The sequence below is a fragment of the Miscanthus floridulus genome, chromosome 1, assembly GCF_019320115.1.
Source record: "Miscanthus floridulus cultivar M001 chromosome 1, ASM1932011v1, whole genome shotgun sequence".
NCBI classification, from domain to species: domain Eukaryota; kingdom Viridiplantae; phylum Streptophyta; class Magnoliopsida; order Poales; family Poaceae; genus Miscanthus; species Miscanthus floridulus.
In genome coordinates, this window is record NC_089580.1 from 129,353,800 (window position 1) to 129,376,140 (window position 22,341).

General features: G+C 46.7%; 2 protein-coding genes across 2 annotated transcripts; both read left to right on the forward strand.

The window, feature by feature from the left end:
• Positions 1–2,010: 2,010 nt before the first annotated feature.
• LOC136541143 (protein STRICTOSIDINE SYNTHASE-LIKE 5-like) lies at positions 2,011–3,836 on the forward strand. The gene is made up of 4 exons (XM_066532992.1): positions 2,011–2,504; positions 2,699–3,006; positions 3,157–3,289; positions 3,411–3,836. Exons 1-4 carry the CDS (start codon positions 2,121–2,123, stop codon positions 3,687–3,689), a joined length of 1,104 nt encoding a protein of 367 aa, XP_066389089.1. The 5' UTR covers positions 2,011–2,120; the 3' UTR covers positions 3,690–3,836.
• Positions 3,837–20,998: 17,162 nt separating this feature from the next.
• LOC136493431 (chitinase 8-like) lies at positions 20,999–22,119 on the forward strand. The gene is made up of 2 exons (XM_066489521.1): positions 20,999–21,511; positions 21,619–22,119. Exons 1-2 carry the CDS (start codon positions 21,120–21,122, stop codon positions 21,983–21,985), a joined length of 759 nt encoding a protein of 252 aa, XP_066345618.1. The 5' UTR covers positions 20,999–21,119; the 3' UTR covers positions 21,986–22,119.
• The last annotated feature ends 222 nt before the right edge of the window (positions 22,120–22,341 follow it).

The following is a 22,341-nucleotide window of genomic DNA, read 5'->3' on the forward strand; positions in this document are numbered from 1 at the left end:
CGAAAACCGCAGTGAGTTGTCGACGAGGCCGACGAGAACCGCGACAAATCTTGATCTTAAGGTCCACCGAGCTCTCGAACGCAAAGCGCCAAGAGCCCCCTACCTGGCGCGCCAGCTGTCGATGTTTTACCACCGGCAACCCGTCATGGGGTACCCGGGACGGTGATTTGTTCGGAGGGGTATCGGCGTTTGCAGGAACTCGATGGTAAACGCAGGGAGACAATGATTTATACTGGTTCGGCACGCCGGAAAGTCACGGCGCCCTACGTCCAGTCTAGTGTGGATAGTATATTGCGCCCTGCGCTATTTGTTGTGTTGCGAGGTATGTTGTGGTTGTGAGTTCTGTCGGTTATGTGTGTGTTGATCTAGGGACCCCTGCCCTCCTTTATATAGTCCAGGAGAGGCGGGAGTCCTATTCGGTTATAAAGTAGAGATCCTAGTAGGATTACGTGTAACTAGTCCTAGTAGGATTACATATAGGGAATCCTAGTTGGACTAGGTCTTCTTCTCTCTTCTCCGTGGGAAACCCCATGGGTCCCGCATCGACAGTGTCGTCTGTTCCTCCTTAGATTTGGGTTGGGAGGGAGAACTGGAGCAGTGGGCTGGGGGTAGGCAGTGGCAAAGCTGGCGATGGCCATGCTGTATGTGGGCAAGGACTTCTGATTGGGGTTAGGGGAGGAAGGCAGCATGGCTGAAAGAGAGAAAAATGGCAAAGTAAAAAAAAATTAGAGGTAATGCTCCTAAAAATAATACGGAGATTGTTCTAGAATTTCATAGGAAAGAACGCGAGCAGTCAAGATTGAAGGCACAACACTAGACATAATTAATTAGAACAATAAACAATGGAGGCGCAGGAGCAAGAGTACCCAAATCCCAATGGAGTATGGGCCAATACCTTGCTACGTGTTGCCACAACTAATTACTAAGATTGAGCACAAGTCATGGTAGCACCATTTGGTTTCGTACTGTTAATTAGTCCAAGTGAGGGAAATCTACTAAGGCTACCGTTTTGATCTTAACCACATGAGCTGCCAAATTCCAAGTGAGGGAAATCTACTAAGGCTACCGTTTTGATCTTAACCACATGAGCTGCCAAATTAAAGGTTTGGCAAATTTATATGGCAACGGTCAATATACGATGTGATGAGATAAATAATTGTCCCAGTACTCATATAGTCATCAATTAGTCATACATGCACATGTGTTACTGATAGTTGCGTCTCTTTTTCATGTGTATAGATTTAAGATTGGTCAGACGACAATATAATAAGCGAACTGATGGACGAAAAAGAGAGACAGAGAGAGGGGGACGAAAGCAAGAGACAACGGACCGATTGAGTGACGATGAGGGATAATAGAGAGACGTTTTTTTCACTCTCTTTTTATCACATCAATTTTTGTACGCATACATGGAGCATTAAATATAAGTAAAAAAAATAACTAATTGCACATTTTGATTGTAAATCACGAGACGAATCTTTTGAACCTAGTTAGTCTATAATCGATAAAGTTTGTTAAATATAAATGAAATGTGCTACAGTGTTCAGATTATAAATTTGCAATCTAAACCAGGCCTGAGTGACGACGAGGGACAATGGTCCTCATGTGTCATGTCATGTTGATGAAACCAAAGACGAGGTGGAGTACAATGTCGTGCACGTGCACTACTAGTCGTACACGTGCACTACGCCCTTGTTTAGTTGGAGGCTAAAATCCAAAAAGTTGCTACAGTACTTGTCACATCGAATGTTTGCGGCCCGTACATGGAGTATTAAATGTAGACGAAAAGAAAAAATTAATTGCACAGTTTGGTGGGAAATTGCGAGACGAACGTTTTAAGCCTAATTAGTCAATGTTTGGATACTATTTGCCAAATAAAATCAAACATGCTACAGTAGTCCCAAAATTCCAATTTCGCGAACTAAACAAGAGCGTATTTGCCAAATAAAAACAAACATGCTACACTCGCTTGTGTCCACACTCTCCGAGACCAGGCCAAAGCGCTCGCAAACAAAGACGTGGAGGTTTCCGTATCGCGTATCCAGCACACTGACAATACCAGTCTGGGGGTCGTCGTCTCCGTGTGTGCTGTGCGGCGCTTGCTGGCGACACGGAGCACCATGGCAGCGGGCCTCGGTTTCTTGAAGGCCGTGCCGCTGGCACTGGCGCCTGTCGTGCTCGCCGTCGTGCTGTACAGTCCCAGGGACTTCTCGCCGGCGCCGATGCCGCCAGAGTACTCGTACGGTCCCGACGTGTCCGCGCCGCGGCACGAGCGCCGCGCGCTTCAGCACAGCGAGCGCGTGGGCGAGGGGCGCCTCCCGGGCCCGGAGGACCTGGCGTACGACGGCGCCGGAGGGTGGCTGTACACGGGGTGCGCCGACGGGTGGGTCCGGAGGGTGAGCGTGCCTGGCGGGGACGTCGAGGACTGGGTCCGGACCGGCGGCCGCCCGCTTGGTGTCGTGCTCGCCTCCGACGGCGGTCTCATCGTCGCCGACGCCAACATCGTGAGTTACCTGACTCTTCACTATTCATCGGGACTGTGCTCGTGTTTAATACAGTACTAGTATAGTGCTGCTGCCTGGATGGCTGGATTCATCCTTGAACTAAGGTCCTCCCTCGGTAAAAAAAAAGTCATTCTCCCATAGCGACTCTTTTGCTGAGGAGTAGCAACGAGTAAGATAAGAACGGTTCTTGACAGGGGTTGCTGAAGGTGAGCCCGGACAGGAAGGTAGAGCTGCTGACGGATTCGGCGGAGGGCCTCAAGTTCGCGCTGACCAACGGCGTGGGCGTCGCCGCCGACGGCACCATCTACTTCACGGACGCGTCGTACAAGTACAACATCGACAACCTCATGGCGGACTTCCTCGAGGCGCGGCCTCACGGGAGGCTGATGAGCTTCGACCCGTCCACGCGGCGGACGGCCGTGCTCGCGCGCGACCTCTACTTCGCCAACGGCGTCTCGGTGTCGCCGGACCAGAGCTCCCTCATCTACTGCGAGACCGTGATGTGAGTGCCGCTCGACTGCTCACTATTGTCTTCACTTCCCCCACTTACCAGCAAATCCGTGAGATCTGCGTCTGTCGCTGTCTCGACGATTCTCACGGCATGACCTGTGCACCTGACCTCTTCCACTTCCGTATGGGTGTGGTGATGCAGGAAGAGGTGCTCGAGGTACCACATCGCCGGCGAGAAGAAAGGCACCATCCAGAAGTTCATCGACAACCTGCCGGGATTTCCCGACAACATCCGTTACGACGGGGAAGGCCGCTACTGGATTGCCCTGTCCGCGGTAACATCACAACATAATCTCTTCTCTTCTCATCCCATCGTCGGAAATTTTGCTTTTGCATCTCTGTTCCAAAATTTGCCAGGCAGAGGCAGTTGACTCCATCGTGTATGTGAACCTGCAGGGGAGGACTCTTCAGCGGGACTTGCTGATGAAGTACCCTTTCATCCGGAAGCTGGTGTACCTCGCGGAGAAGTTCGTGGTGGTTCCCCTTGCGAGGAAGAACTCCGGGGCCATGAGCGTGGCTCTCGACGGGAAGCCGGTGACCATGTACAGTGACCAGGGCCTCGCCCTCACCACCGGCTGGCTCAAGGTCGGCGAGCATCTGTACTACGGGTCACTGACGGAGTCGTACCTCAGAAGGATCGACCTCACTAAATCTTCAGTCGAATCACTCGAGTGATCCGTGGATCCTTCATGCGCAAATAATAATCGTGTTTGGTTGACTTTCTTCTGACAACGGTTAGATAGAAATCTAAGTACCGTTGTATGATTGGATTGGATACATCTCTCTTTGTTTCTGTTATTATAATACGTACGCTTGCTCTGATCCGACTGTCACTCACTTGAATACGATTGGATACTTTTTTTAATACTCCCTCCGTATCAAAATAAGTTATGTTTAAGGTTGGTTCTAAGTCAAACTATTTCAAATTTGACCTAATTATATAAAAAAATTACTAATGTTTATGAGACCAAATAAGTATTATCGGATTTATCATTAAATACATTTTCATATTCTGCCTATTCGGTGTCATATTGATGTTCTTTCATATAAATTTAGTCAAACTTGAAATAATTTAACTTAGGACAAACATAAATGTCACTTATTTTGGGAGGAAAGAGTAACGAAAGAAATATCCAATTTCATCCTTAAGATGAGGAATCAGACTAATAACTTATTAAAAAGGTATCACACCACAAGATCGTATCAATTTTACAAAACAAACTGACTCAAAACTTGATTTTATTTTAAAAATAAAATGGTCATGCAATGGACGTGAAAGATATGATGTGATTGGTTCCATGTTTCTCGCCAGACCAAGCGTCCTAGCCAATGGGGTGCACCAGGAACCACATGTTTGGATGCCTGGCCATCTACTTGCCTTAGGCTTGGCCGAATTTTTTATTTTTAGTCTTTTTTTTGAAAAATTTTCACAAATATGTCTCTTGAGGTATGATTTTAAAATCTGGACCCGTAACTCGGTGCCAGGTCGGGGCCACATTGGCGGCGTGAACACTGATATGGCAGCCAGCTCGGCGTCGTGGATCTTAGCGCCGAGCTTGGCGGCATGATTATTGGCGCCAAACCCTGTATTACGTATGGATCCTCCCTTCCTTTCTCTCTTCCTCTTTCTCTCTACCGCTCCTGAGCCACCGCTACCGCACCGCCGCGCCCGCCGCCGCGCGTTGCCCCGGTCGTCCCCTCCCGCGCCCGCGCCGGCCGTGCCGGCAGCCCGTGGCCCCAACCCACTCGCGCCGCCTCGCCGCGCGCCACCGCTGGCCGTCCCGCACCACCGCTGGCCCTAGCCCTTGCAGCGCCTAGCTGCGCCACCGTCGGTTCAGCTCGTCGCCCTCACCCACACCCGGCGTCCGCTGCGACTCCGTCCTAGGGCCATCGATCCCGACGTCCGCTGCGACTCCGCCGACCGTAGGAATCAGACTAATAACGAAAGAAATATCCGCCCTCGCCCTCACCCACGCCCGGCGTCCGCTGCGACTCCGTCCTAGGGGCGAGGGCGGTGGCCTTTGGCAAGGTGAAAGAACATCAATATTTGGCAAGGTGAAAGGTCCTAATATGGCTAGAAGGGGGTGAACAGCCTATTAAAAATCTACCAACCAACTAGAGCAATTTGATTAGTATGACAAATAGCGAAAAACAAATTTGCTCTAGCTCTACAAGGGTTGCAAGTCACCTATCCAACAATTCTAGTTACTATGATCACTAGACACATAATTCATTAAGTCACTACTCACTAAGAGCTCTCACAGTTGTTACACTAAAGAGCTCCACTAGATGAATTTAAGCTACAAAGCAAGCTCTCAATTCTAGCTACACTAAAGAGCTTACTACATCTAGTTTGCGGGTATGTAAATGAGTATACCTCCGCGTAGAGGAGTGAACCAATCACAAGATGAATACTAACTCAATCACCGGGAGAATATCAAAGGGCAAGAGACAACCAATTTTCTCTCGAGGTTCACGAGATTGCCAACACGCTAGTTCCCGTTGTGTCGACCACAAATCTTCAGCATGCCATCCCTGCTTCTCTGCTCCATCTGGATCTAAGGTAACTGCACTGGATCTGCTCCTTCACCAGATTTTATATTCCTTTGTATTGCTCCCTCGTGCTCTCTGCTCCTTCACCTCCAACCTAGCTATAACAATTTTGTTGGATCTACAGATGAAATTGCATATTCTCATTCTAGAGTTTGTGGCCTTGTATATCCGTGGAGTGCAGCTTGTGAGCCTTACTGTCCTCAGTATTGGTTCACCGAATCCGTGCTTTGTGAACAAAATCGATGAGCTAAATGAAAGTGTACCAATGGATGTGGATAGGGTTGTAGTGGTCAAGGCTCGAGATGACATGGAGATTGACAACGATCCTGTGGAGGTCGACAACGATTTGTAGGATCTTATGAAGATTCACAACGATCTCACGGAGGTCGACTAGGATCTACATGGAGAATGATTAATCATGCAACCACTGATGTACATATGAAGGCCTTTTAAATTTTGCATAGTATTAGCCTAATTAGTATCTGCATTTTAGGTTTCGGTACGCTTGTTAGCTTGGTAGTGTCCACCTACTTATTCGGTATGAATGTATGGAACTCAAGTTGGATTCCTTTCAATCCGAGAGTACTGGCATTGTGCTTTCCTTATGTTTTCTAAGTGTGTGTTTTGGCTTTCTTTTAATGTAAATCTATGTGCCTTATTATTCACCATCAAACTCAAGTTAGCTTCCTTTCAATCTAAGTACCGGAATTGTGCTTTTCTTAGTTTTCTAAGTGCGTAGTTTCGTTTTGTTTCAATGCCAAACATTAAGATTGTGTGCCTTAGTGTTCATCACCGTATCATACGAAGGTCTCTAGGTGGTAATTGGACCTAGCCACCAAAGATGGTACTATGCATTCACTGCCGCTTAGTTGCAAAATTTTCAATCCCACGTTTGAACCCTCCCGCGCGGAATTGATGAAAGTTTGATTCCCACGCGCCGTAAAAGTTACGCAAAGAGCAAGCAACCACTACTCCAACATCCCCCCTAACCTCCCCTGCACCCCCACCCCGCCGCCACCCTCCCTCCCCCCACACACATAGCTTTTGTTTTCCTCATTGCTGCTATTCATCATCGCCGCTCCTGCTCATCAGCACTACTTAGCTCTTACTCCGTGCCGGTGCACATCGTCGGATTGCCCGCATAGATCCATCGGCAAACGAGATGCTGCTGTCACCAGTGTTGCCACTCATGCTCACCGCCGCCAGATCAAAAGGCAAGTATAATATGGCCTTACTTGCATCACCGTCCCTTCTCCTCGAAACTCATCTCCTTACTAATGTTTATTGATGCAATTCCACGGCAGGACGGTCTCATCTCTTTGGCTGGTGGTGACCTTCTAGATGAAGGAGGCCCCCAACGTGAGGGACACAGTGGACAACCTCTCAGACAATGTGCTTGCCGATATCTTCCGCTACCTCCCCGCCCGGTCCTTGTGCTGCTGCAAGTGTGTCTGTCACTCCTAGAAGCGTGTCATCTCTAACTCCTATCAACGTAAGAAGCTTTCACAGACTGTCATCAGCTTCTTCTATGGTAGCTGGTGGAAGGGCAATTGCCATTTTACCAGCATCATCGGTGAACGACCCTCCTTTTTCTTCTTGCCCTTCCCCCTTCAAAAAGTCCTAGTCTTAGATTGATGCAGCAGCCTCATCCTTTGCTGGTATGCTGGGCCTGATGGATTACATCGCTATGTTGTCTACAATCCGACGACCTACAAATAGCATGTACTGCCGCGTAGCATCCGTTCCGTTGGTCAGGCTCACTTAGGTTTTGACCCAACATCCTCGCACTTCCATGTGATTGAATTTGTTGAGATGCAGGGTGCATGCGTAGGTGTGGAGATCTACTCATCTAAAACTACAACATGGATCTTTAAGGAACCCGAATGGGACGACAGTAGTATTGTTCTACGTTCAAAATCGAGAAGTGTTTTTTAATGGTTTTATGCACATGCTTGAGTACTCTGCGATAGTTGCTGTGGATATGGAGGGAAAGACATGGAGGACAACTCGTAAGCTCAGGGTCACCTGTGTGTGTGTTGTGCTGATTTTTGCAATAGGTCTTGACTTTTAGTGTGGATACTTGAAGACTATGGTACGGATAACTGGAGTTTGAAGCATGTTGTGGACACGGAGGAACTGTTTGGACACATGAATTTAAAGTTGGTTCTGAGCTTTGTGATGAGGAGTATAGAGTGATTACAGTTCACCCAGAATGGAATTTCATTTTTTTTTGTTGAGAAGGATAAAATATTGATTGCATATGACAAGGACTGCAGAAAGGTTCATGTCATCCATGCTCATATCATCCGCTTTTGTAGATCAAGAGGGCGTTTCCATATGAACAGGTCTTACTATCTTCTTTATGTTTCCTTGTTCATGGAGTCATTAGCAGAGCAGTAAAGGTGCATTTCCTGCATTTTGTCGTCACGCCAGTCTTTGTTTAGCTAGGGAGTTGTTTTTATTCTATGTATGTATAGGTCAATTTTGGCTTGTTAACTAAAGGAATGATATGTTCAATATTATTAATTCTGATGCTTTGCTCAGGTTGTGGATTAGAGATGAATAAGAGGGGTTCCATGGTGCATTGGCTACTAATATGAAGGATGCACTAATTATATTCATTTTGCGTTGCAAGCAGGAGTGCCACATAGAAGGAGCACAGCTACGTCGTTTTGTTATGTAAGTCTATATAGATCAGTACCTTTAGTATGCTCTATGTATCGCTTGTATTAGGACATCAGTTGAGAAAGATGTTATGGTAGCGTCCATTGTTATTGTAAGTACTCTTGTTTGTGGACATGATTTACGGATGTAATGATTATATATCTATATGCTTTGTGTTCATGAAGCTATTAAGGGCACAGCTCAATTAGTAACTATTGTGAAACCGGTTGAAATTCTATCACCGTCGGATGTAAGCGCCGTTCATTGTTTTGTTATCACCACCATTACTATACGTATGATGCGGCAGGATCAAAAGTATATCACCGCCGAATCCTTTAGTAACCCGACACCGACTAAATGATCATCAAAGGTGGATCATGGTGGAAGGCAATGGTGACCATGACCTTTGTACTGGCAGATCATATGTTGAAGCAATGGTGGTGTTAACATCTACACAAGCGTCTCGGCCGTCGAAGTGACAGTGAACCCGCACCGCTGATAGTCGGGCTGAAGTACAAGACGACGGTGCTGGTGATCACTACACAGGCGGTTGATGTGCCCACATGATGGTTTTGATAGCCTCGACATAGGCGGATCATTTGCTAATGCGGCGGTGTTAGTGTACATCCACAGCCTGGTTGTGCTCCAATGCGACGGAAGTAAGGACCTAATCACGGATGGATCATAAGCCAATATGGCGGTGTTAGTGTACACCGCAGTCGGTCCCAGATGCCGATGGTGAAGGCTATCACCATCACTGTCGACAGCTTATCCCCGAGGCCGAAATGCGGCTATGATGGGGGTTACGACGTGGCTGTGAAAGGTCCGAGTGTAGTAGTAATCTAGCTAATCAGCTGTTAACGACCACTAACTACTAGCGCAAGATAATACGCCATACTGACTGAACTGACAACAACATGATGGTGAATAGTAATGCTGTCTTCAGCCACCGGTCTTTAGAGCTTTCCTCCTATGCATGACATTACCTCCCCCACAAAAACCAGCTTGTCCCTAAGCTGGTGTACTCGGATAACGCCGCCTGAGGTTATTGATCACTTCCCAAGTAGAGAACATACTCGGCATTCCTGACCAGGCCACCCGAATCTGATTCATAGCCGTAGCTCCTTTTATGACCATCCTTGAGTCCAGAAACTGAATGGGAGCAATACTTTGATCAGTGTCGCTATCAGATTCCGGTAACTCTGTTGATACCTCCACTGCAGCATCAACATGTCGTTTGAGTTGAGAAACATGCACCACTGGGTGTATGCGAGCATCATCTGGCAACTACAATCGATATGCAATAGATCCCACCCGAGCTAAGATCTTGTAGGGACCAAAGCATCTGAAGCTCAACTTCTGATTAGACCTCTGCACCAAAGACGACTGAATATACGGCTGTACCTTGAGGTACAACCGTATCGCCCATGGCAAACTGGCGTTCTGAGTGATTTTGGTTAGCTTGCTGCTTCATCCTCAACTGAGCACGCTCTAGATTGTGCTTAATTACTTCATTGAGCAAATTTCATTCCGCCAACCAATCTTCCAGCTCCAGTGTATGACAGAATGATGGGTTCAGAATACCCAAATGCTTTGGGGCATGTCCATAGAGAACTTCGAATGGCGATCTACCCAGAGCAATATGAAATGCTGTGTTATACCAAAACTCTGCGATAGATCGCCACTTACTCCACTATTTGGGGTAGGAGCTGATAGAGCACCTCAGGAAAGTCTCAAGACACTGATTCAAATGCTCGATCTGACCGTCGGTTTGAGGGTGATATGATGAGCTCATAAGCAGTTGAGTATCAGTGAGATGAAACAGCTCACGCCAAATAGCACTGGTGAAGATACGATCCCGATCAGACACCATGCTCATTGGGAGGCCATGCAGCTTGTAAACATTATCTAGAAATGCTTGGGCAACTTGCAATGCGGTAAATGGATGAGCCAGAGGAATGAAGTGGTCGTATTTCGTGAACTTGTCCATGACAACCATGATGGTGTCATACCGAGCTGACTTGGGCAAACCCTCAATAAAGTCTAGTCAGATCACTTGCTAGGCTTGGTCTGGTATTGGTAAAGGTTGTAGCAGACCTGGTGACTTCACATGCTCGGACTTTGCTTGCTGACAAGTAGTACAAGCTTGAACAAACTGGTTGATGCTTTCTCTCAATACTGGCCAAGCAAACAAGGATTTGATCCGCTGATAAGTTGCCAAACCCCCTAAGTGACCACCCACTGCACTGCTATGCAAGGCTTGCATCACATGTTCCTGAGCCAACCGATTGGTTCCCAGCCAGACACGTCCTTTGAAACGAATTACTCCATTATCCAAAGAGTATCCCTTGCTATTGGTTTGATCGACAGCTAAGGAAGTTAGAAGCTCTTGAGCTATAGGGTCATCAGCATAGCCTTCCACCACATGCTGTAACCATACTGGGTTTGCTGTTGAAACAGCCAGGATAGTATCATCAAAGTAGCATCGTGATAGAGCATCTGTTGCCTTATTTGAAGCTCCTTGCTTATACACAAAGGAAAAATCCAAATCCATTAACTTGATCAGTGCCTTATGTTGCAACTTTGAGCTGACCCTTTGCTGGGTGAGGTGCAAAAGACTCTGATGATCTGTTCGGATGACAAATTGACGGTGCTGCACATACAGGCACCACTTGTCCATTGCTAGTATGATCGCCATACATTCCTTTTTGTATGTGGAGAGGCACTGATTCTTGTGACAGATTGGCTTACTACGATAGGCAACAGGATGTCCATCCTAGATCAATACAGCTCCCATCTGTTTCAACCACAAATGCTTTGAGAAATCTGGTATGGCCAATACTGGTGCAGAGCTCAATGCCAGCTTCAATTGTTGGAAGGCCGCATCAGTAACAAAGGTCCAAATGAAAGGCATCGCTTTCTTGAGCAACTCAGTCAGTGGAGGACTGATCAAACCGTAGTTCTTGATGAACTTTCGATAATACCTTGTCAAGCCCAAAAACCCGCGAAGCTGCTTCAAGTTTGCTGGTGTTGGCCAGAGTGTTACTGCAGTGATCTTGCTCGGCTCTGTAGCTACTCCTTGACTAGAAATGATGTGCCCAAGATACTCCACCTCCTACTGTGCAAACGAGCATTTAGACAACTTGATGAATAAATGATTTGCCCGAATGAGTCAAACACTTCCCGCAGAAGTTGCACATGTTCAGCCAAGGTCTTGGACTAGATAAGGATGTCATCCATGAATACGAGCACCCCACGACACAGCAAGTGTCTGAATATCAAATTCATGATGCTTTGGAATGTAGCCAGAGCTTTCGTCAGTCCAAACGGCATCATAAGAAACTGGCCCTCATGTGTTTTGAATGCCGTTTTGTGAGTGTCCCCTGGAGCAATGCGGATCTGGTGATAACCCACATAGAAGTCATGCTTCGAGAACCATTGTGCGCCAGCCAATTCGTCGATCAACTCCTCAACGATTGGCATAGGATGTTTGTTCTTTACGGTGTCTCAGTGATGACAACAGAAATGGTCTCCTCTACTGCATCACAGTCAACACAATCTTCACCTGAGTCAACTAGTGTCAAAGCATCCCAGAGCTCCTCAATCACATGCAGAGACACTTTGTCGGGACAAGTGTGATGATGACTCCATTTTTCATCGCACTTGTAACAAAGCCCATTCTTGCGCCTGTACTCCTTTAAGACCGACATCTTGTCATCCGCTTCAGTACGATTTAGAGCCGGCTTTGCCTTATCTGAGTCAGCAATCTGGGCTCGGTCCCCATGCTGTCTTGGCAAGAATCGACTAGAATCATGACTAGCTGGTCGCTGTTTGTGGCGAGATAGTTCGTCTACTTGTAGCAATGCCAAAGAAGTTGCTATGACCATATCCTGAGGCCTGTGCAAGGTAATGACTGAACGAATGTCCTCTCGAAGTCCCAGAACAAACTGTGTGACAAAATAAGTATCATCATAGGCTGGATTATAGAGCAGAATTGCATGACACAACTTCTCGAACTCTACCTGATATTCTGCCACGGATCCGGTCTGCCGTAAGCCAGAAAGCTGCTTGAGGAGTAAGGGGTATTGATCTCTATCAAACTTCTCAAAGACCAACTGACAAATACGATCCCAATTAGAAAATCCGCTCCCTGCGCTCCATCGTTTGCAGCCACAACGCCGCCGTGCCCGTGAAGTTGAGTGCGGCGAAGGGAGTCTTCGACGCTGGGTGGACATCGTACACCTCGAAATACCAGAGACATTGATCCTACCATAGGCGAGGTTGTTCTGTTAGATGATCTACCACTGCCAATTGGGTCCTTGGATCCGTGCCCTGATCGAGGGGTGCCCAACCATTCCATGGTTGGTGGGTCTCTATCGCACAGCGCCATAAAAAGGGAGGTGGGGGCCAGGGCACGAGGCATGAGGTTCATCTGAGCCGCCAGACGTCCAATCTACAGTCCCAAAACCCTAATCGATCTAAGAGGGGGTGCTGCCAGCGACGGGAAGACCATCACCGGCCACCGCCGCCTCTGCATCATCGCCACCGTGACAGCGCCTTCACCGTCGGACTTCACCACGCCACCGACGAGCAACCCCATGGCCAGCTCGTCTTCTACGAAGGCGACCAATGGTTTGCACCTCCGCAACCTCTCTCTCTCCCTCTTTCTCTCTGGTTCTAGTTTTAGTTTATGTTCTAGGGTTTACACTTCACCAAATGTAAACATGTATGCTAGATCTATGGCCAGTGATCCTGTAACGTGTCTATCAATGGTATCAGTCGCCTAACTAGGCGTAGATCTAGCTTATCGAGATAGAAAATTGAGTAAGAAGAAATTAGAATGATGTGATTCAGTTCGGATCGGAAGAAAAGAGAAGCAGGGGGTTCATTGAACCCTAAACCCTAATTGGGTGAAGAAAACAGAAAGAAGGGGGTCTCAGTTTTGAAAAGTACTCAAACCCTAACCCTAACCCTAGAGTAAGAACCAAGGAGAGGAGTACCTACCTGGACTCTCGGCCGCGCGTCACCACCGCCGGCGCGTGGGTAGAATCCTACTGTCGCGCGGGAAGGAACTCCACCGCTGCCTCATCGGCGCGCGGGGAGAAGCCGAGCCATGTTCGCCGCCGTCCGCGTGAGCTTCAGTCGAGGGCACCGTCACAGGACCGCTCGACGGCACCACGCTCACCCACTAAGGAACGCGCGCTCCGACGAGAGGACTCGCGGCGGCTCCAGTAAGATCTAGGGTTTAGGGAGAATCTCACCGTAGCACGTGTGGGGGATTAGGGCACCATCGCCCAGACCGCTCGACGGCGGTGCACTCAGCCCAGGGCAAGTGTGCGTGCCGGCAAGGGGACCGAAGGTGGCCCCACTCCGCTGCTCCTCTTTCCTTTCTGTGCGTAGCGCTGAGAGAGAGAGAGGGGGTGGGAGGAAATGAAACTAGGGATCTAGGGGAGCGCCGCGGCGGGTAGTTTTTATTTCACGCGAGAACGACGGGCGTCCGTCCGATCAAGATGAACGGCTACGGGTGCTCGGGCTAGAAATAGCCCAGATGGGTGAGAGAAATCCCAGCCCAGGCCCAGGTTGTGGCCTAGGCACGGGCGAGCGTGGGCGCGAGCGGCCGCCGCGGGCTGAATTCTGCAGCTAGGCCGCGACAGTGCGCAGCGCGCCAGTAGTTTTGGTCCAAATTGCACAGTAATGTTTTTTCGTTTTTATTTTATTTTTAGAAGCAAATTTCGATGATTTTTGTCTAGTTTAAACCTCTATCTAAATTTGAACCAATAGGATAATTTTTTCAGAGAGTAGATGTGTACAATAAAATGCTTCTGAAAAGTAGATAAAGATTTTTTTCATGTTTCGCTGCAATGTTAAAGTTTATTATCTTCCAATTAAATTTGAACCAACGGGAAAATTTAATTTGAAGAGCAGTTATTTAGTCAGTAAATTATAATATTGTTATTTTTCTGACCAACGTTGATAATAACAATATTATAATATTTATTTATAACTTTTTCATGCATTAATTCTATTTCTGTCCAACGGTGATGTAGAATTAGTGTATAAGAATGTTGTATGTTTTAATTTTGACCAACGTTAAATTAAAACATGCAATTATGATGTCATATTTTCTCACTATCTCTGAAGGTGTTTTTCAGGACTCAACTCAATGGCATTTATCTCGCACATACCACCTCTTGAAGGGGGCAACTATAGGGTATGGCGAGAGAAGTATAAACTAGCACTTGCGCTGTCTGAAAATGACCTAGCGCTTACCTCCCCATGTCCGACTGAGCCAATGGACCCGGTGAGGGAAGATAATGAGACTGATGCTAATTTCACTACTCGACAGTGAGATCATGCAGAAGTACGGATGAAATATAATCTCGAACGCAAGAAATAGGACATTTCAAACCGCAAGTGCTTGATGGTGGCTAAGTCCACAATTTCAAATGCTATAAGGGGGTCTATCCTAGATTGTGATACCACCATAGAGTATCTTAAGAAGGTGGAGAGTCAGTTCGCTGGCTCTTCAAAGGCTTATGCCAGTACTTTGATCAAGAAATTATTCAATGAGAAATATACTGGTGCCGGTATCAGAGAGCACATACTAAAGATGAGCAACACGGCCTCGAAGCTGAAGCCAATGGATTTTAGGCTCAAAGATGAGTTCCCGATTCATTTGATTTTTGCTTCCTTGCTAAGGAAATATGAAACTTTTGTTGTTAATTACAACATACAACCTGAGAAGTGGGATATAGAGAAGCTCATCGTAATATGTGTTCAAGAAGAGGAGAGGCTAAAATCCTTACAGGGTGACTCTGCTAACCTTGTGAAGGACAACAAGAAGAAGAATTTCAATAAGAATGGCAAATCTCAAGGGAAAGCCCCTCAGAATGACCACCATCCGAAGAACAACAATGCTCAAGTAGAGAAGGATCAGTGTAAATGGTGCAAGAAGCATGGACATTACCAGAGGGATTGTCCAGACTTCTTGAAGAGTTTTCTGAAGAGAGGTGAGGATTTTATTATATTTATAGATGAATCCTTGTATTTAAGTTATGCAAAATCTACTTGGTGTATTGATTCATGTGCAATTGTTCATGTTGCAAATTCATTATAGGGATTCCGTACGAGGAGGACCCTATAAAGAGAAGAAAGAAGAATTAAAGTTGCAAATGGAGTTGAAGCTGAATTAAAGAGGACTCCAGTTTTCAGATATTCTTTATGTACCCTCTTTGCGAAAAAAAACTTAATAAGTGTTTCATGTTTAGATGATGATGGATATGATTGCTATTTTGACAATGGCAAATGTAGGATTATGATTAATAATAAATATGTTGGTCTTGCCTTCCGACAAGACAAGCTTTATTTATTATCACTTTCTAAGAATGTGAATGATGTAAGTACTGAGAATAAGAATGCCTATTCGTCTATGAATGCAACAAATAAGCGGAAGAGAGTGCATGATGTATCTTCAAAATTATGGCACTGTCGTTTAGGCCATATTTCGAGGGGGGAATAGAGCGATTGATTAAGAAATCAATTCTTTCGCCTTTAGAATTTTCAGATTTAGAGCAATGCATTGATTGCATAAAAGGAAAGTACGTTAAGAAAATAAAGAAAGATGCCAAACGAAGCGCAGAAATTTTAGAAATAGTTCACACAGACATCTGTGGTCCTTTTCCTTTGAAGAGTGTGGATGGTTATCATTCATTTATAACATTCACAGATGATTATTCTCGTTTTGGCTATATTTATCCAATTAAGGAAAGATCGGAAGTATTGGATAAATTTAAAATATTCAAGGCTGAAGTAGAAAATCACCACAACTTAAAGATTAAGATAGTAAGGTCCGACCATGGGAGAGAGTACTACGATCGACACACCCCATATGGCCAAGTTCCTAGACCTTTTGCAAGATTCTTATAGGAAAATGGCATAGTAGCCCAGTATTCTACACCGGGCAAGCCTTAGCAGAATGGAGTAGTTGAAAGACGCAACCGTACCTTAATGGATATGGTAAGAAGCATGATAAGTTACTCTTCTTTACCAATAAGTTTATGGATAGAGGCGTTGAAAACCGTCATTCATATTCTCAATCGAGTGCCAAGTAAGACGGTGCCCAAAACACCATATGGGTTGTGGACAGGAAAGGAACCCTCACTTAACTATTTACGTGTATGGGGTTGTCCAGCTAAGGCAAAGTATTTAACCCAAATATAGGGAAGTTGGACTCCAAGACAGTTAGTTGCCATTTCATTGGCTATCTAGAAAAGTTAAAAGGTTATCGCTTATATTATCCTGACAGATAAACGAAGTTTATAGAAACAAGACATGTTGTCTTCTTAGAGGAATATATGATCAGGGGGAGCATGGTAGCGCATGAAATTAGTTTTGAAGAGAAGCGGGTATAAGTGCGCACTCCTATGGTTCAAGAGCCCATTCTTCACGCTACTTGTTGTTGCTGTACTAACAGTGCAAGACACTATAGTAACAGCACCTGTTGTTAGTTCTCCTGTGGCAACAATGAATTAACATGAGGAACCTATCTTTTAGGATCCCCAAGAACCCGTTGTCACACATGAGGGAGAGCAACAACAGCCTAGTATAGAACAAGCATCATCTAACAAGGCCCCTAGAAGGTCTCAAAGAGTCAGGAGATCATCCATTCCTGACGATTATGAAGTTTATGAATGTGAGGAATTTCCAATAGAGGGTGATCCCACCTCATTTGAAAAAGCCATGAGAAGCGCTCACTCATCCAAGTGGCTTGAAGCCATGGAAGATAAAATGAAATCAATGAAAACCAATAGTATTTGGGACTTAGAAACATTCCTAAAGGAGCCAAGACAGTAGGCTGTAAATGAGTCTATAAAACTAAACATGACTCCAAAGAGAATATAGAAAGATTTAAAGCGTGACTTGTGACGAAAGGTTTCACGCAAAGAGAAGGTATAGATTATAGTGAGATGTTTTGTCTAGTCTCATGTAAGGATTCTTTTAGAATCATAATGTCGCTTGTAGCATATTATGACTTAGAATTACATCAGATGGATGTAAAGACGACGTTCCTAAATGGGGTTCTAGAGGAAAATATTTACATGGCATAACCGAAAGGTTTTGTTGTGGAAGGAAAAGAACATATGGGATGCCACCTGAAAAAATCCATTTAGGGATTAAAACAAGCTTCAAAATAGTGATATTTGAAGTTTGATAGTACAATAAGAAAGTTTGGGTTTCAAGAAAATATAGAGGACAATTGTGTTTATGCAAAGTTCAAGAATGAGAAATACATTTTCCTAGTCTTATATGTGGATGACATCTTGCTCACTAGCAGTGATGTTAATCCACTACTAGAAACAAAGAAGTTCTCGTCCTCAAAGTTTGATATGAAGGATCTCGGTGAAGCTTCGTTCGTCCTTGGAACAAAGATTCACCGAGATAGAGAAAATGGGGTTTTAGGATTATCACAAAAGGCATACTTAGAAAAGTTCTAAAGAAATACAGTATGCAAAATTGTAAGTCTTCACATGCTACCATAGTCAAGGGCGAAAGATATGGGGAATTTCAATGTCCCATGAACCAATATGAGATCGATCAAATGAAAGTGATTCCATGTAGTTCAGCTGTCGGAAGTTTACAGTATGCTCAAGTGTGTACTCGCCCTAACTTAGCATTTGTTACCGGGTTACTTGGCAGATATCAGAGTAATCTAGGATTAGAACACTGAAAATTAGTAAAGAAAGTTTTGTGTTACCTACAAGGTACGAATGGTCTCATGCTAACATACAGAAGATCTAATTCCCTACACATAGAGGGCTATACATATTCTGATTATGCGAGAGATGACAGAAAATCCACGTCAGGATACATATTTACTCTCGCAGGAGGAGCTATATCGTGGAAAAGCTCAAAGCAAACCATCACTACATCGTCCACAATGTATGCCAAGTTTGAAGCGTATTATGAGGCCACAGGGCAGGTGAATTGGCTGAAGAAATTCATGCCTAGGTTGAAAGTGGTAGACGACATACATAAGCCACTCAAGTTATACTGCGATAATAATCCCGCAGTATGTTATGCTCACAACAATAAGTCAAGTGGTGCTGCCAAACACATTGACATAAAGTATTATGTTGTGAAAGATAAAATCCAGGATCATATAATTAGTCTTGAGCATATAAGAATAGAAAAGATGCTCGTTGATCCGCTTACAAAAGGCTTACCACACAGCATATTCAGATAACACTTAGCCGGCATGGTTTAAGAGAAAGCCTATGATTCCTGAACAATAAGGGCCTAGTTGAGAATCTGTTTCAAAATAGAGAGGTGCATTGTAGCTGTTTAATCTAATAGCAACTGACCGTGACGATGAGGCACGCTCTATGCACTGATCTGTGATGAATGGGAACAAGATAAAGTAAGTAAGTTGAGTTTAAGTCATAAGGTGAGATCAAGGGGGAGAATGTTAGATGATCTCCAACCAATTGGCCCAACGACCAATTAGGCCCTTGGATCCGCGCCCTGATCGGGGGCGCCCAACCATTCCATGGTTTATGGGCCCCCGTCGCACAACGTCATAAAAAGGGAGGTAGGGGCCAGGGCACAAGGCACGAGGTTCACCTGAGCCGTCAGACGCCCCACCTATAGTCCCGAAACCCTAACCGATCTAAGAGGGGGTGCTGCGAGTGACGGAAAGACCGCCATCGGCCACCGCCGCCTCTGCATCATCGCCACCGCGACTACGCCTTCACCGTCGGACTTCACCACGCCACCGACTAGCAACCCCATGGCCAGCTCGTCTTCTTACGAAGGCGGCCGATGGTTTGCACCTCCGCAACCTCTCTCTCCCTCTTTCTCTCTGCCTCTCTGGTTCTAGTTTTAGTCTATGTTCTAGGGTTTACAGTTCACCAAATGTCAATAGGTATGCTAGATCTATGGCTAGTGATCATGTAATGTTTCTATCACGTTCACCGTTAAACTTGGGAAATTCCAACTTCGGAAAGGGGGGACGATGACCCGAAACCGAGTCAGAATCATGGGGAACAAGGGTCGAGCTAGAAGGCATACTCGTGACCGGGTGTGGCAGGGGTCCTAGAACCCCCACGACCCGGTACTCCTGTAGCTGGTGGTGCCGTTGGGCAAATTGTCGTCTGCCGCAGACGTGTGCGGGGACGGGTACGGAGCCATGTTCAAGTCGAATCCAGGCGGACTCGCCACGGGCGGAGGCGGAAGAGGTAGGTTCATCAGCTGCGGTGGAGTCGGATGAGCTAGGCGCGGTGGCGGCAGTGGAGGGGGAGGAGGACGCAGCTCCAAGTGCTTGATCCTCGCCGATGCCGTATCAACCAGCTCCGCCACCGAAGCTGTCTTCTCAAGCGAACTGCCGAACGACTCGTCGGCTGTCCTCCGCCATGCCTCCAATCCGCTCCACTTCTCGAGGGACTCACGCATCATATCCTGGAAACTCTCGAACCGAGTAGAGAGCTTGTCGAACTTGGCGTTGAGTTCATCCACGGATTGCGCCATCGCCTGCTGATGCTTGGATGGCTTGCGACGTGGCGCAAGGACGTTGCGACTTGTGGGAAGAAATTTCCGGCACAAATCACGGGCTCGGGATACCAATTGTCAGAACCCGGATCAAGGTTCTGACGGATAACTGGAACTAGATAGAATTTGGGATAGGAATCAGCAATAACAGGGGTAGATTAGCAAGAACAACAACTGAATAGGAATAGAATATTCAGGTTCAGATATTTCATTCATTCCATAATCCTTTCTGTTACAGGGTTCAGATATTTCACTCATGCATGACAATTTGTCCGCTGCGCAAGTATGATCACGACCACTATCCAATTAGACACTGTATATACCATTAAAAAAAACCTCGAGTACATCCACAGGAACTCGATCTCTAGCCGCCGCTGGTCCACTCATGTCCTCCGAAACATGCGCAGCTCATCGCTGGAGATTCATTCAGTCATTAGCCACCGTGCTTTCTTAACTGCTTTGTTAATTCATTAATTAGAAGTACAAGTCTCTAAGCGTAACGAGTGCACGTGGCGATAAACACGAAGCACCGATTATTCACCTAGGCGACGGAGTCAAGATTGCCACAAGCCATGGAATTTACTCTAGAATAGAAGTTAGTGTAGTCAACTCTGTTAAAAAGAGGTTTCGTTTCTTGAGTTGGCATGTGAGCGGTGACCGGATGAGCTGCATTATTATCCAGAAACTGAAGGTTATCGTCATCCGCAGGCCACGGATAACTGGCGAAAATACTTTTCTTACGATTACAGTCGGTAAACCGTGCAAGACGTACTGACCAAAACATGCATATACACACTGCATATAGGCGTAGAGATACATAACCAGGCCAGTGAGAACTCAATTAGCCGTCGGTCCAACACCATCCTCCGCGAGGAGCGCAATCACAAGAAATTCCTGCAGCACTGACCGTAAAGTCTTGGAGCGTATTAATTTCAGACGTCGTAGAAACTGTGTGTTCCATTTTGTTTTTTTTTTCCAGAAGAGGGAGATTTTGTGGTGGTGTACTAAAGCTAGCTAGACACCGCATGCACGCGTTTGACCGTAAAGTCTTGATCCAGAAGAGAAAAACGTTTGACTATCAAGGGATAAAACCGTCGCGTATACGCGTGGGCGTGGCGTGGCGAAATCTGAGCCATGCAATCTCGAGAACGGTAACGTACTTTCGCGTCCTTCCTCGGCCCTCGTGCGCGCCTATATATAGCGCTGCGAACCCAGCAGCTTAAGCCATCCACCCATTCCAGCAGCAGCGCGATCGAAGAACTGAGAGCGCAACAAGCAACTACGTGCAGACGTGCTGTGGCCACGGCCCGCAGCAGGTATAGAGGTAGCAATATAATAGCTAGCATGGCGAGGTTTGCGGTCGTGGCGTGCGCTGCCGCGGCGGCGGCGCTGCTGCTGGGCGTGGCGGCGGCGGACGTGGCGTCGATCATCACGCAGGACGTGTACAACCAAATGCTGCCCAACCGCGACAACCCGCTCTGCCCCGCCAACGGCTTCTACACCTACGACGCCTTCATCCAGGCCGCCAGCTCCTTCCCGGGGTTCGGCACCAGCGGCAGCACTGACGAGCTCAACAGGCGCGAGCTCGCCGCCTTCTTCGGCCAGACCTCCCACGAGACCACAGGTGGCACTAGAGGTGCTGCCGACCAGTTCCAGTGGGGTTACTGCTTCAAGGAGGAGATCAGCAAGGCGACCAGTCCTCCCTACTATGGACGGGGACCAATTCAACTGACAGGGTAAGCGAATATATATTGGCAACTCGACCTCGTTCATGTGTCTGATTTGCGTTCTCTTGCTTGCATCCATCGGCGACTCATCGACCTCGTTGCTTGCACGTACGCAGGCAGGTGAACTACCAGCAAGCCGGGGACGCGATAGGGCAGGACCTGGTGAGCAACCCGGACCTGGTGTCGTCGGACCCGGTGGTCTCCTTCAAGACGGCCATCTGGTTCTGGATGACGGCGCAGTCGCCCAAGCCGTCGTGCCACGACGTGATCCTGGGGAACTGGGCGCCGTCGGACGCCGACGCGGCGGCGGGGCGGGTGCCCGGCTACGGCGCCATCACCAACATCATCAACGGCGGGATCGAGTGCGGCGTGGGGCCCAACGACGCTAACGTCGACCGCATCGGGTACTACCAGCGCTACTGCGACATGTTCGGCGTCGGCTACGGCGACAACCTCGACTGCTACTCCCAGCAGCACTTCTGATCAACTGCTGTGTTGACGTAACTAGCTAGCTACGACTGTTTGTTGCAATATGATCTGTGTGTGATCGACGTGACCTACGAATAAGTGGCCTATTTACAATACAATAAAGCCTGATGATCCTGTTATTAAATCTACATAGTCACCTCGACATCTCTGTTTCTGATAATCGAAAACAGGTCATCGTGAACATGGAATTTTGGCAAGGGTAGACGACTGTCAAAATCTGTAGGCCTTATTCGAAGGTAGTCGGATTCGCATTAATCCACGTATATCGGGATGGATTAGAGTGGAACTTAAACTAATTTTCACCCGAATCCACCTCAACACATGTCGATTAAGGTGAATTCAATAACATC

What these genes read in the sequence shown, in the direction of transcription:
- LOC136541143 (XM_066532992.1), top strand. Translation starts at nt 2,121, where the DNA reads ATGGCAGCGGGCCTCGGTTTCTTGAAGGCCGTGCCGCTGGCACTGGCG. An exon ending in TCGTCGCCGACGCCAACATC is followed by an intron (nt 2,505 to 2,698) that starts GTGAGTTACCTG and finishes GGTTCTTGACAG; the next exon opens with GGGTTGCTGAAGGTGAGCCC. An exon ending in ATCTACTGCGAGACCGTGAT is followed by an intron (nt 3,007 to 3,156) that starts GTGAGTGCCGCT and finishes GTGGTGATGCAG; the next exon opens with GAAGAGGTGCTCGAGGTACC.
- LOC136493431 (XM_066489521.1), top strand. Translation starts at nt 21,120, where the DNA reads ATGGCGAGGTTTGCGGTCGTGGCGTGCGCTGCCGCGGCGGCGGCGCTG. An exon ending in GGACCAATTCAACTGACAGG is followed by an intron (nt 21,512 to 21,618) that starts GTAAGCGAATAT and finishes GCACGTACGCAG; the next exon opens with GCAGGTGAACTACCAGCAAG.